The sequence below is a fragment of the Aulonocara stuartgranti genome (genome assembly GCF_965226115.1).
Source record: "Aulonocara stuartgranti genome assembly, chromosome: 13".
NCBI classification, from domain to species: Eukaryota; Metazoa; Chordata; class Actinopteri; order Cichliformes; family Cichlidae; genus Aulonocara; species Aulonocara stuartgranti.
In genome coordinates, this window is record NC_138949.1 from 26,660,143 (window position 1) to 26,673,155 (window position 13,013).

The 13,013-nt window shown below is 43.0% G+C and overlaps 1 protein-coding gene across 2 annotated transcripts; it reads right to left on the reverse strand.

The window, feature by feature from the left end:
* Window positions 1–575: 575 nt before the first annotated feature.
* On the reverse strand, window positions 576–6,087 carry LOC309720978 (uncharacterized protein). 2 transcript variants are annotated; one of them, XM_082558266.1, is made up of 7 exons: window positions 5,498–6,087; window positions 4,347–4,615; window positions 3,734–3,925; window positions 3,000–3,169; window positions 2,682–2,831; window positions 1,651–1,823; window positions 576–1,567 (listed from the first exon to the last, which is right to left on the reverse strand). In XM_082558266.1, exons 2-7 carry the CDS (start codon window positions 4,530–4,532, stop codon window positions 1,173–1,175), a joined length of 1,266 nt encoding a protein of 421 aa, XP_082414392.1. In that variant the 5' UTR covers window positions 4,533–4,615; window positions 5,498–6,087; the 3' UTR covers window positions 576–1,172. The 2 variants fall into 2 exon arrangements, with proteins under 2 accessions (XP_082414392.1, XP_082414391.1); XM_082558265.1 differs by lacking the exon at window positions 5,498–6,087 and adding an exon at window positions 4,765–4,891.
* Window positions 6,088–13,013: the final 6,926 nt, after the last annotated feature.

Here is a 13,013-nt window from a genome sequence, read left to right on the forward strand (position 1 = left end):
ATTCACACTGTACCAGTGTACCACCATAGGACGTGTGTGAAAGGTTTTGATTCCTGTTTTTATCCAGTTACTATAGTAGCAATCTGGAGTTTTAGTTGTTGTGCTCTTGATTTTTTTTTTTAACCTCTTTTTCAGAATTAAATGTTTTTTTCTGCAATCCTCTCTTTCGCTTCATTTTTCAGTTGTTCTATGCTGAGCTCAAGTTTTATGTTAGTATTTCCGTTCTGGTCCAGATATCGTTTGTATCATTTTAAATCCCTGCTCCCATTCCTGTGTTTCTTCTGTTGATTTTTGGTTTTGTTGGTGTTTTCTATCTCATCTGAATTTCAGATCGGCTAAAATAAATACTTGCTTGTAGAATTCTTCCTGTACTTTTCTCAGAAATTTGTTATTGATAACTGTTAGTGCCCTTTTGGTGTATTCAATTCTGAAATTAAAACTTTGACAATGTAGTAATCATGGGGTGTTTTTTCCTTTGTATAGTGTAACTGTCCTACTGGGAATGAACTTTAATAGGTTACCAAATGAAATAAAGTATGAGTGTAAAAAAAAAGTATCAAAAAGAAATCAAGAAAAACCTTTTGCAATCAATTATTTATTACTGTTCACAGACAAAAGGTGACCCATTAAAGAGGGTATCAACACAAAGAAAATCCAATTCAACAACAAACAAAAAAATTCAAAGCTCATATTCAGTCAAGGCTGCTGAACTTTGCGTGGTTCACAGCACTGCAGACAAGTCTGTGGAACTTACATTTTGCTTAAGCAATATTTTTTGATCTAAATAAATTAAAATAACTTAAGAACGATGGGTTATTTTATGATGCCATGATCGCAGAATTTTGATTATCAGCATTATTGGACTGAAATCTTCTCAAGGATCTCAATTCAGATCTTTGTGTTGGTACATTTCCAAGTGTCCTTCATCCTTCCATCATCCTTCTGGCTGAAATTTGGCTGATGGCCCCTCTGCTTCAACTACAGAAACAGGACAATGAGCATTGAGGTTGGGCTGTGTTCGGTGGTCAGTTGTTTTTGTAGTGCACTTAATGTAGTCTTGCTTGTTGGCATGAGAGCATTAAAGCACTCAAAAAGGCAAGTTTAGGAACAGAAGCATGTATACTTCTAAAAGTCATATGGCTGTTGCACTTTCATGGGTTTGTAGCACTGTGCTAATTGGAATTAAGGCTTTGCTCTAGCTGTGATTCTACAATACTGAGTTTCAAACGTTCCTCTCCCTGTCTTCCTCTCCTTTCGATCATCACCTTTTCCACACTTTGTACTTCATCTGTTCCTTCAGCCTGGTCTTTAAGATGCACTCCTTCACTTTTTTCGATTCCATTAGCCACCCCTGCCTTGCTTTTACATCCCAGTTCAGTTGTTAGCACTCTCAGTCTCTCACTAGCCTTGTTAAAGTAGTTTTCCAGCTCTGCCACAGGACCCTTAGCAGAGAACAGGTGATCCAAGTATGCCTGAGTGTACTGATCCGAGGTGATCAGATCCAGGTTAATTGAGGAGGGCACTGTTGTAGAGGATGTATCAAGCCCAGAGACTCTCCTTCTTTTCCCTGTTAATTTAAGACAATTCAGTTAATGCAAATCCACTGAGACTGACAAAAGTAATTTCACTACTTACTTAGACAAAATCTACCTGTCTCAGTCTCTATGATGGACAGAGGGATGGTCACACTCTTTCCTGTCTCTCTGTCGGTCACAGTGAGTCCAGTCATGGTGCCTTCTTCTGGCACCTCACTGCAGGGGTCAGTTGCTGCAGGAAAACTCCCTCGACATTTTACAACACACACTGTTTTAGACTTATAACGCCTGGAATGAGGAAAGTGGAGAGTGACGGGTTTGCAGGAAGAATTGGGATGGAAGAAGAAAGGACAGAAAATGTCAATCAAGTGACGCATTTATCTCTGAGTTAACACCATTGCTCTAAAGTTGTTTCATAACATATACTTTATAAAATCTTAATCAATAACTTATACAAACATCAGTTTATTTCCACAGCATTGCAAGGATGTTTCGTAGTTTACCCTTTTTCACTTATCTTATGTAAGGGTTTCAAGCATTGCCTCTCTGGTTTCAGATTTTTTTCTACTGTAAGCAGAAAGTCTAAATGCAGCAGAAAGTTTAGAGCTACATTTTTCTGACAGCTTGATTAGCGTTTTTGTGTTTCTGCTGTCATATTTAGAGCAAGCTAGAGAGGGTGTCTCATAGCAGATAAGCAGGCACTCAGCGGCTCTAGTATCCACTGTCAGGGTGCTTGTTAGGGTTCTGCTACCGCTGAAGTGTGGCGTGTTTGCTGTGTAACAATGCCTCAAATACTTTGTGACAGGCCTGTACATTCGGCCACAGTGTCAATGACTCATGTAAACTGATGTTGTTGTTGTTTTCCTTTTTAAAGTATCATTCCAAATATGTAAGTGTTGAAGTGATTGTTAAACAGCAAGGAGGAAAAGAAGAGAAATTTCTGAAAATGCTTTCAGCCTAGTTGAGATGTTTAGTTGACACAGTCATCAGATGCAATTTCTGAACTATGCTGTGCCCAAAAGTGAAGTTTTGGAGCATCTAAAAAAGACACAAAGTCATCACATACAGCATTATTGGCTGGAATGTTGTTGTTGTTAAAGCAGTAAAATTCTCCTCCCTGTCTGATTGGAGCATTTAGTGTTTTACCTGTAAGCAGGCAGGATCTGTGTGAGATCTTCTTTGTATTGCTGCAGTGCTGCCCTTGCAGACAGAGGCTTAGCCTTGCTCTCAAGGCGAGCCAGGTGAACCAACATTTGGGTGTGAAAGGATGCTCCGCTGGCCCAGTGTCTCAAAGACCTGAAGGAACCAAAAAAAACACTAATTGTGAGTCCTTCTTCATCTGACTGGATAGTTCTTTGTAGAGTACTTCTTTCTTTTAGTCTGCTCTATGTAGTTAGTTATTTAACTTGTCCAGTATTTTTTTTACTCTATAATATCATCCTCTACTCTACTGTATTCTCTCACCTGGAGTCACAATCTCCCCCTAGCAGACACGTCTTCAGCTGGGTGAGGGTGAGGCTGAGCTGGGCCTCAAGTCTGACAGCATCCTGGATCAGCCTGCTTTTATCATTCAAGCTGATCCTACAGCGCTTCAGGTATTCCTCCATCACCTCCTGAAGCTCCCAGACTCTCTGCTGCAGGAAGAAATTCAAAGATGTATACCTCAGTATTTTAGAAGCAATTCATTTGGTGTTGACATCCTGCAGCTTTTTACAGTTATTCTTATCACCCTTAACATACAGTATTTGTAGGAGCATGCACACAGCTGGCTGAAATGTACTGTTATAAACCAAACTAAGTAACCCAGCTGAACAGGTAATGGTTAACACATTAAACATTCCCAGAAGATTAACAGTCTTTATTCTACATTTGGATTTAGTTACATGGTGAATTGTCAGAATATTTTTTTATAATATATAGCTATAAACATCCAGTGACTTAATGGTGCATTTATTCTTGGTCAAGAAAGGTCAGCTTAAGTATGCAAAAACTGTTGCATGGGTCCGTTTTACAGAGTAATGGGATACATGTAAACCTGTATAACTTCAGTTCAGAAACTGCTCCAAGAGCCAAGATTTGAATAATACTGATCAACACAGTGGAAATACACAGAGAAAGGATATCATCATGTATTGTTTGTATTGTTTTGCTTTTTATTTTCTATTATAACTCCTTCACTAGTTCCTTTAAGGCTTTACCTGGCATGACGATGATCCTGCTGACTTCCCTTTAACACCCGACTGTTTTGCTGACGTATATGCCATATCCATAACCATAGAAACCACTAATCCCACCAAGCCCGCCAAGCGTGGCTCATCTGAGAAAGTTGACAATCGACTAATCAGGTCCCTCAGGTAGGTGGGCGCTTTGTTCCCAATGTCGTTCTGCAACTGGGTGAAAAGAACAAACTTTTATAGCCTGCTGAGTGGTAACAGAAATCCAGCACACTGTTTTATATTATCTGCGTCAATAAAATTAACAGCTGTGAACAGCACCTTCTCGTCGTGATATTGGTCTGTGTAGGCTATTATATTCATTTGTAAATTCTTTACAGTCCCAGTAGGACTCCTTTTAAGTGTCATTTTAATCGCAGGTATCAAGGCAACAGCATCGTCCTGCTCGTCTTGCTAATATTCATCTGGGCCTTATGACTGAGTGGTTTTAAAGGTGATCAGTGAGCACTTTCACACTTAACACACAACACTGTGTTTTATTTTCTCTCTCTCCGTGCTATCTCAGTTTTCTGCTTTCATGAACAGCATCACAACTTTCCAAAGCTTACTGTCGCACTTTCTTTTAAAGCTCTTTAACCTGCTGCAGTTGTTCCTGGAGGCGGTCCTGGGAGACAGAGCTGTCATCATGACTGGCTAAAAGGAGCGGATGGACGACTCCCAGGTCAGGTACTGCACCACCTTCCAGCATGGCATCGTAGAGGAGAGAGCCAATAGCGTCCTTCACTTGAGAAATTTCTTCTTCAGTTGAGAATAGCTGCCCCATGGTGTGTTTTTGTCTCTTTCTTTCTTTTGTTTTAGTGTATTTACATCAACAAACCAGAAAATATCCCAACTTTATGACAGCATCTGTGGAAGAAAAAAGAAAGGAGGATAACAAAATATTCTAAAATTAGGGGGTTTACCACACCTTGCGAATAGCTGTACAGTCTACAAAATTCAAGACACAAACAACAGATCTATTTGACTCATGAGCTGTCACAGGATTCGCAAATTACCTCCAAATATCACCGTAATGTTTCGCACTAACATTCAGCAACGTTTTGGTCCCATCTGAGCTCTCTGTTACTGCAGTGACTTGTGTTTTGGGCAGCCGACCCTTCTACTTCCTCTATGCTGCAGTCGACTGTCACCAAGACAACACACCTGCACAATATTGCTCAGCAGTAAACCTAGAGCTCCGCCTGGCGGCAGATACCTGCAAGTGCAAGCTCGATGCATCTTCAGTAGCAGTGAGTGCTCTCAATACGAGAAGGTTTTTGGTTCCTGTCAGCATTTGGTATATGGAGAACCAAGGCCTCTGAGATTACATTACTTTTTTAGATGATATTTTAAACTGCAGGCATCATAGTGAAGTTATATGAAGGACCTCCTGAAATAAGCCGGAGGACTTTGGGAATGAATGTAATAGCTACTCTTTGTGGCAGTGTTAAACATTGAAAAAATAGGCCAAGGTCTTTCATCTTTTTTTATTGAGCTAAATGGAACAATGGCCTTGGTAGTGGTGTGATACTGACTTTTTTTTCTTTCCTTTTTTTTACCTTGATAAAATATGGGGCGAGGGGATTTGGGACTTTATGTAGTGTGAGTATTATTCTTTGTTAACTGGGACAAGGGCTTGTGCGCCGTCAGGTCAGAGTTTTGTGTATACAGCTAAATTAAATGCCCCACGTGGTATTGCAGACCTTAGATCAGGTCAGTGTCTATATGTTGATCATTTAGACAACTCACCGTTCCCTTTCAGTCGATTCACTCGGTACAACACGTAAGCATGGGATATCACACCCTTGCGTGTCCTGGCTGAAGAAACCCTTATTCACGCCTTTAAGGCAGGTGACGTGTAATGACACGCGCACGGCCCCGCCCGCACATATAGCCGCTGTCATCACAGTCATCCCTCAGTTCTTACGCTCTTCACCTCGCTAAGAACACCTCTGCTGAGTTGGGCTAGCGTTGTCTGCCGACTTAAACTTAGCTTAACTGCCCCTGTTGGTGTTAGCCTCTACCACGCAGTTGGTGTGTAGGCTGCCCGCGGAGCGCTAATTTCAAATTTTCCTCATTGTCGGCCCAATGTGCCGCCGCTGCTGCGCCGGTCGGCCACGATGACACCTCAAGTGTTCCCGCTGTTTCTCATTGTTGTGCCCCAGAAAAGGTGCCTCCAAAATGTATGAATGTACATGTTTCCATGTTACAATCAATAAAGAGTGTTGTTTATTCTCAAACAATCACAAATAGGCAGCACAGGCAGCCTGCAGGCAAAATGAGCCAGGTCAGGCAGGTGATGCAGTCCCCTGCAGACACACTGGGGGGCGACAACGCCCCGCCGACGGTGCTGCCGGTCAGCCGGCTGGCTGCTCACTTTCCTCAGTGGCGCGCTTGTGCTCCCTCTCTGTGGGTGCTGCGAACCGTTGCCATCGGTTACCGGTTGCAGTTCCGGGTCAAGCCGCCTCGTTTCCAAAGAGTCGTAAACACGACTGTCAACACCGAGGCGGCCATGATGCTCATAGAGGAAATAAAGGCGCTATTGCAGAAAAGAGCAATGCGAGTGGTCCCCGCTTCGGAGACAGACAAAATTTGGTACAGCCGTTTTGTTGTTCCGAAAAAAAGGGGGAGGGCTTCGTCCCATCCTCAACCTGCGAGTCTTGAACACATAGCTACCTACGTACAGCTTCAAGATGCTAACACTCAGACAGCTCTTGAATGCAGTCGGCCGGGAGATTGGTTTGCAACAATCGGTCTAACAGATGCTTATTTTCATGTGGCTATACACCCAAAACACAGGCAGTTTCTGAGGTTTGCATTCGAGGGCGTAGCCTACGAATACCTAGTGCTGCCGTTCAGGCTGTCGCTCGCTCTGCGCCCCTCAGAGAGAGAGGCATCCGCATCTTAGCCTACCTAGACAACTGGGCTCTTGTAGCGTGCTCCAGAGAGCAGGCGGAGACACAGCTCAGCTGTCGCTGGTTCTGTCACACATTCAGACACTGGGGTTCTCTGTGAACTTTCAAAAGAGCTCGCTAATCCCGAGTAGGCAGATTTCTTTCCTCGGTTTGGAAATATGCTCGCTGTCCAGCCGCGCACGTTTGTCAGAGCACAGAGTGGCCACGTTTCATCGCTGCCTCGCTCAGTTTCAGCTGGCACGCAGACTGCGAGACGATATTACGCAGCCCAGCGCCAGCTGCACATCAACCACTTAGAGCTGTTAGCAGTGTTCTTAGCTCCAAAGCATTTCCGCCCAGTCCTGGAGGGCCAGCATGTCTTAGTCAGGACGGACAATTCAACAGTGGTGTCTTACATAAACAGTCAGGGAGGAACACGCTCTCTCCCCCTGTTGGAGTTGTCTCGCTCTCTGCTGTTATGATGCAGTGTTCATTTTCTGTCTCTAAGAGCCACCCATGTCCCGGGCCACCTGAAGCTGGGGCCGGACCTTCTCTCCAGGGAGGATCCTCTGGTGAGAGAATGGAGGTTACACCCTTTAATAGTGGCTCAGATTTGGGATCTATTTGGCAATGCGCAAATAGATCTTTTAGCTTCCTGGGTAAATACTCACTGCCCCCTGTTCTTCTCCATAATCGACCACGATGCACCCTTGGGCTTGGACGCGCTAGCGCGCCAATGGCCAGACGTGCTCCTGTATGCATTTCCCCCAGTGGAAATGATATCTCCAGTTCTAGAGAGAGTGCGTCGGCATTCCCATTTCAGAGCGCTAGGGCCTGATCTACTAAAGGCTTGTACCGCCACACTCTCCCATTTCAGTGCTCTATTGTGGATGTTTTGACATTCCTGCAGGAGCTGCTGGATAAGGGCCTTTAATTTTCGACAATTAAGGTTTATTTAGCAGCTATATCTGCTTGTCATATTGGCTTTGACGGGCTGACACCAGGTGCACATTCCCTCGCCATACGTTTTCTGAAAGGGGTTCGCCGGCTGAGGCCCGTGCTTAAGTCCAGTGTCCCTGCTTGGGACTTGTCTTTGGTGCTGGAGGCCCTTTGTAGCCCCCCGTTTGAACCCATTGAGTCTGTGGATATGAAATTCCTTTCATATAAGACTGCATTACTTCTCGCTTTGGCTTCGGCAAAGCGAGAAGTAATGCAGTCCTTTTGCATCTGACAAGCAGATGAGGATGCATTCTCTTTGTCCAGTGCGTGTGCTACGCACCTACATTGAGTGCACTCAGAATGTGCGTTTATGTGACCAGCTGTTTGTCTGCTTCGCTAATTGAAATAGAGGTAGAGCTCTGTCCAAACAGAGGCTGTCCCACTGGATTATAGAAGCTATCTCACTGGCATACGGCACCAAAGGTCTTGCTTTGCCCCACGGGGTGAGAGCTCATTCCACCAGGGGGATGGCAACCTCATCTTTTTAAAGGGGGGCCTGTAGCTGATATTTGTGCGGCAGCTAGTTGGGCATCACCGCACACTTTTATGCGGTTTTATTGGTTGGACGTTACAGCCCCTTCGGTGGCTCATGCTGTCCTTTCTGCTGGGTCTACCACTCACTAAGGATGTGGTGGTCCGATTCCGGTTCGGTGGCTGCTCTGCGGGGCGTGTATATATGTCCCATACTTATGTGTTGTACCGAGTGAATCGACTGAAAGGGAACGAATAGTTATTTCTATAACTTTTGTTCCCTGAAGGAGAGGAACGAGGTACAACACAAGGTGGCCCCACTGAGCAGTGGCTATATGTGCGGGCGGGGCCATGCACGTGTCATCACACGTCACCTGCCTTAAAGGCGTGAATAAAGGTTTCTTCAGCCAGGACACGCGAGGGCGTGATATCCCATACTTATGTGTTGTACCTCATTCCTCTCCTTCAGGGAACAGAAGTTATAGACATAACTATTTGTTAGTGTGTTGGGTTGCATCATGTTATTTTGGACAAGCAGCATATGCCATTTTGGATGCTGACTTTAAATGGAGTGGCAAGCAGACACGCCTGACAGCCTCTGTTGATCTTTATAATTCAGCGTCAAAAAATAGCAGATGGTGGAAAGAATTAAAGGTCAAGGTTTTGTTTTTGTTTTGGGGGGGTGAAACACATTTTCTTTTTTTACTGACAATATCACAAATTCAAATGCTTATTGTTGAGGTCATTGGTGAGTGTTGGCCCAGTGTTTGGTGACTATATAAGTATATCAGCTTTCAAGTATGATACTTTAAAGTTGCGCTAATCATTAATTTTTGTGTTGCAATATTATCTGTATAACAGATAATTAAATATGTTTTAAGGTTTTTTTTGTATTTTGCTTCAGTCTGACCAACCCTAATCAGCCTCGTTTAAAGCTGCAGATGGCAGTTGTTTTTATCAGAAATTCTCTGATGAACTCCTGTACCTGCCCAGCACAACACAGAAAACAGACCAAATTAGTAAATGGGTGGTGAACATTCGGCAGTTGGAAAAAAAAAAGGATTCCCTCAGGAACTGATGGAGAACATTGCCAGACAGCACAATAAACCACACATGCAGAAAACAAAATCATTTTTCAGCATCCACATGTCTGCTGTCCATCGTTGCGCTCTTCCCCATCACTTCTTCTAGCTGACAGTTAGTTGCAGTCAAAGGAGCTTGCAAAGAAAAGCGTCTGGTAGGGCTGGGCGATATGACCCAAAATTCATATCTCGATATTTTTTAGCTGGATGGCGATATAAGATGTATATCTCAATTTTTTTTTTAAGCCATAAGTTAAGAACAAAAAGAGAGTTCTTAGTCACACTGTGTCCCAGATGTCACACGGGCACTTTTATTTACATACAGCGTAGATATTACTCAAAAATAAATTATCAGCATTTATTAAATAATCATGGTCCATAAATAAAAGAAAACATTGTTGTTTTTGTGCATAACAAAAAGCTCACAATTGTGCAGTCAAAATGTAAACTAATAGACGCTGAGCATAATAACAAAGAGACAGATTTCACAGCTGCACCACGTCTCTGAACAGGTGCCATTTGTGGTCCTTATACACACAGTACGTATCACTCCGCGAGGCTCCTCCTCTGTAGCCGTAATTCTCCGACAATCCATCAAGCGGTGCAGCTCCGTAGCTTAGCAAAGTCATATTAAAACATTTTTTGACAGATTGCTGAGCGCTGTGTACCACATAAAATCGGTTCGCGGTCAGTAAGCACAACCAGAATTCATACATAAGGCGCACTGTCGATTTTTGAGAAAAGGAAAGGATTTTAGGCCGTGCAGCCCCTCTGGGCTGCATGTCGTTAGCGCGGTTAGCTCGCTAACACGTTGACGCCGTCCAGCCCCATGCACGGTAACTCGCTAACGGAGATTTTCCGCTTTCATCTTGTCATTGCCTGCAGGTGAAGCTATGGGGGAGGCGGAGTTGTGTTCAGTGAAGGAGAGGCGAGGCCGAGTAACGTTGCGTAGAGACAAAAGTGGACGAAAGAGAGGCAAACCTGCGGCTCCACAAGTATAATTATAACGTAACATAGACTATATCGATATAAACGATATTGTCCCATCTTATATCTCGTATGAAAATATATCGATATTTTTAAAAAACTTGATATATCGCCCAGCCCTAGCGTCTGGACTTCTTTAAGTTGCTTGAAGACGTTTCACCTCTCATCCGAGAAGCTTCTTCAGTTCTAAGGTTAAATGGCCGAGAGTCCCAGATTTAAACCCAGTGGGAGTATCCCCCCAAAGAGGGACAAAAGGACCCCCTGATGATCCTCTAATCACCTGAGCAAAGGTGTGAAAGCGGGTGCGGGTCCCAATCAACCAGGGTTTCGGGTGAGCTCATTGTGAAACCTGGCCCCACCTTGTCATGCGAATTCCTGAGGTCAGATGGCCCAGGATGTGAGTGGGCGTTAAGGCGTCTGGGGAGGGAACTCAAAACTGGATTATAGATGGCAGACAGTTGGTGTCGTAAACCACCGCCTCTGTTCAAAGATGGTCGCTCATACTGGACATAGATGGCTTCTTTCACTCCTCTTTCAAAGAGGAGTGAAAGAAGCCATCTATGTAACTGTCTGTGAGAACCTTCACAGACAGTTAGTTGCAGTGTTTGCTAGCTGAGCTCTGCCGCTGTCAGAGTGCGTCTCCATCTTACTCTCTCCCCCTCATGGATTCTTGGCACACTTGCAGTCCTCTGAGAGCAGTAATTATTTATCTGCATCATAAGCAGACACACATCAGCACTTAAAACAGGCAAGAATGCACACATACATGACACATATAAGTAATGAAATTTTCATGGTCTCTATCTTTTTTACACTCTCCTCTTAAAGATCAGACTTCCTCCTGGGAGAGAGGTTAAAAGGAAAGAAAGCAGAGAGAATAAAAAGAGCGTATGGAGAGAGAAAAAAAGGAGAAAATAAAAGATAAAGCAAAGGTGGTGCTTATAAAAGACAGGAGTTGGAGGAGCATGACAGATGGACTCCACCTACCTTAATTAAACACACACACGCAACCATGCCTGAATAGTCTGGCCTTTTAAATGACAGCTCTCTTGAAATTGCGCTGAATATTAATCATCACATGCTGAATGTGTAATTTTAGGAGATAATACCACTTGAAACTCCAATTTAGTTTTTAATTAGAAAACTGATCATTCAATCTGTGACATTTAAGTCTGTGCGAGTGTGATTATAAGTCTCTTAATATTATTATGCGTGTGTGAAGAACAGGTGTAGATTAGAAAACGTGCCTAAGCGAAGCTTCTGTATGTCTTTTCCTATGTCATCGTGTCAGAAATCCACTCATGTGGGAGTGGATTTGTGGTTTAGAGCACGGCCTTTTATGGTGCATAATTGATCATTGTGTGACTGTGCTTCATGCTGTGTCATTAGCATCCACATAATGGCTGACATCTACACACTATGCACTAACTTTTTTGGAAAACTTGTATTTTGTTTTTCCAAACTTTCAGCCACAATCATTAGACCTTACCCAGCAGATGAAGCTCCATTTTTCATATGGAGTCCATTTCTGTTCATTCATGTCAGCTGATTAATTCTCTCTGGTCCCATATGATGGTAGTGACCAGCTATGTTGCATGGTTTGCTACCATAGTACTAAGAAAAATACAGGGGGCTGACCCAGAGGGGGCAGAATCAAAGATTTCTAGGGATAAGGTGGGACAAGAAAGCAGATGATTGGCTGTGGCGACCTCTAAAATGAGTAGCTGAAAGCAATAATGCTAAAAAAAAATGTGTGAAGTGGGAAACGCTGGCGCTCGGTCTTTCATTATTTATTAAGTTAAATGAAACATAAAATATGTTTAGTGCACAGCAAATGACAGCATGTATCACCATAGAGATGCTCTGATCATATTTGTGTCTCTGGAAATTTAACACTGTAATTCTGTGCTTATTTGCAACTGTAGCTGCACTTTTTATTATTCTCCTCCTATAATGTATTGTGTTCAAGAATCCATTAATAAGGCTGGCATTATAGAGCTGTAATAAAAAGCTTTCATTTTGTATGGCATATCTAAGCACATGGGATTCCTGAGTGCATCATTTTCCCATTTCTTTCTCCCATTTAAGAGTTTCACCCTCTTTCTCCTTCCATCTGACATTTTCTGCCTCTTTTTCTTCCTTCATCTGCCTCCCTCCTTCTTCCTCACTCTTTCCTTCCTCCCATCATTTATGGAGTGTGGAGGAGAATAAAAACAAGTTTAATGTACAGTAATACATCATGCTTTGACTGGTGTAGCAGGCTGCATCCATATTGTGAAGCTGTTATAGTCACTTAGCAGCTGCGAGGCTAATTATTGCAAATGACGGCTGTTGAAAAGAGTATTAATGTCTCCTTTCTACATGGCTACATCCCCTAGTTTGGGCTGATTAAAGTAGGCACATGCTAAACTTTAAAGAGAAGGAGTGCAGTAAAGAAAAGGGGGAGAGGGTGTCTTGTTAAACCCAGTAAATCCATCTTGAACTTTAAGTGAAGGTGTCATTGAGCAAAGGCGCTCTAATCTCCATCCTGCAGTCCACAAAAGTTTAGATCTAAGGCACTTTGATGTGCTTTTATGATTTAATGAAGTGGCTTTAGCAACAGCAACTGCAAACATTTACTTCCCAAATCTTTCTATGTATGTGATACAATTTTGTTTAATATGCATACAAGAAAAAAACTGTAGGCAAATCACACTTAATGAATTCATCTAGAATAAACACTGCCGCCTTAAGTAATATTACATCAATCAAAAGTTATTCCCTTCCTCACTGTTGTTATGAAAACACATTTACTCACCATAATTTGACACTTTGTCGTGAGCATGCATCACA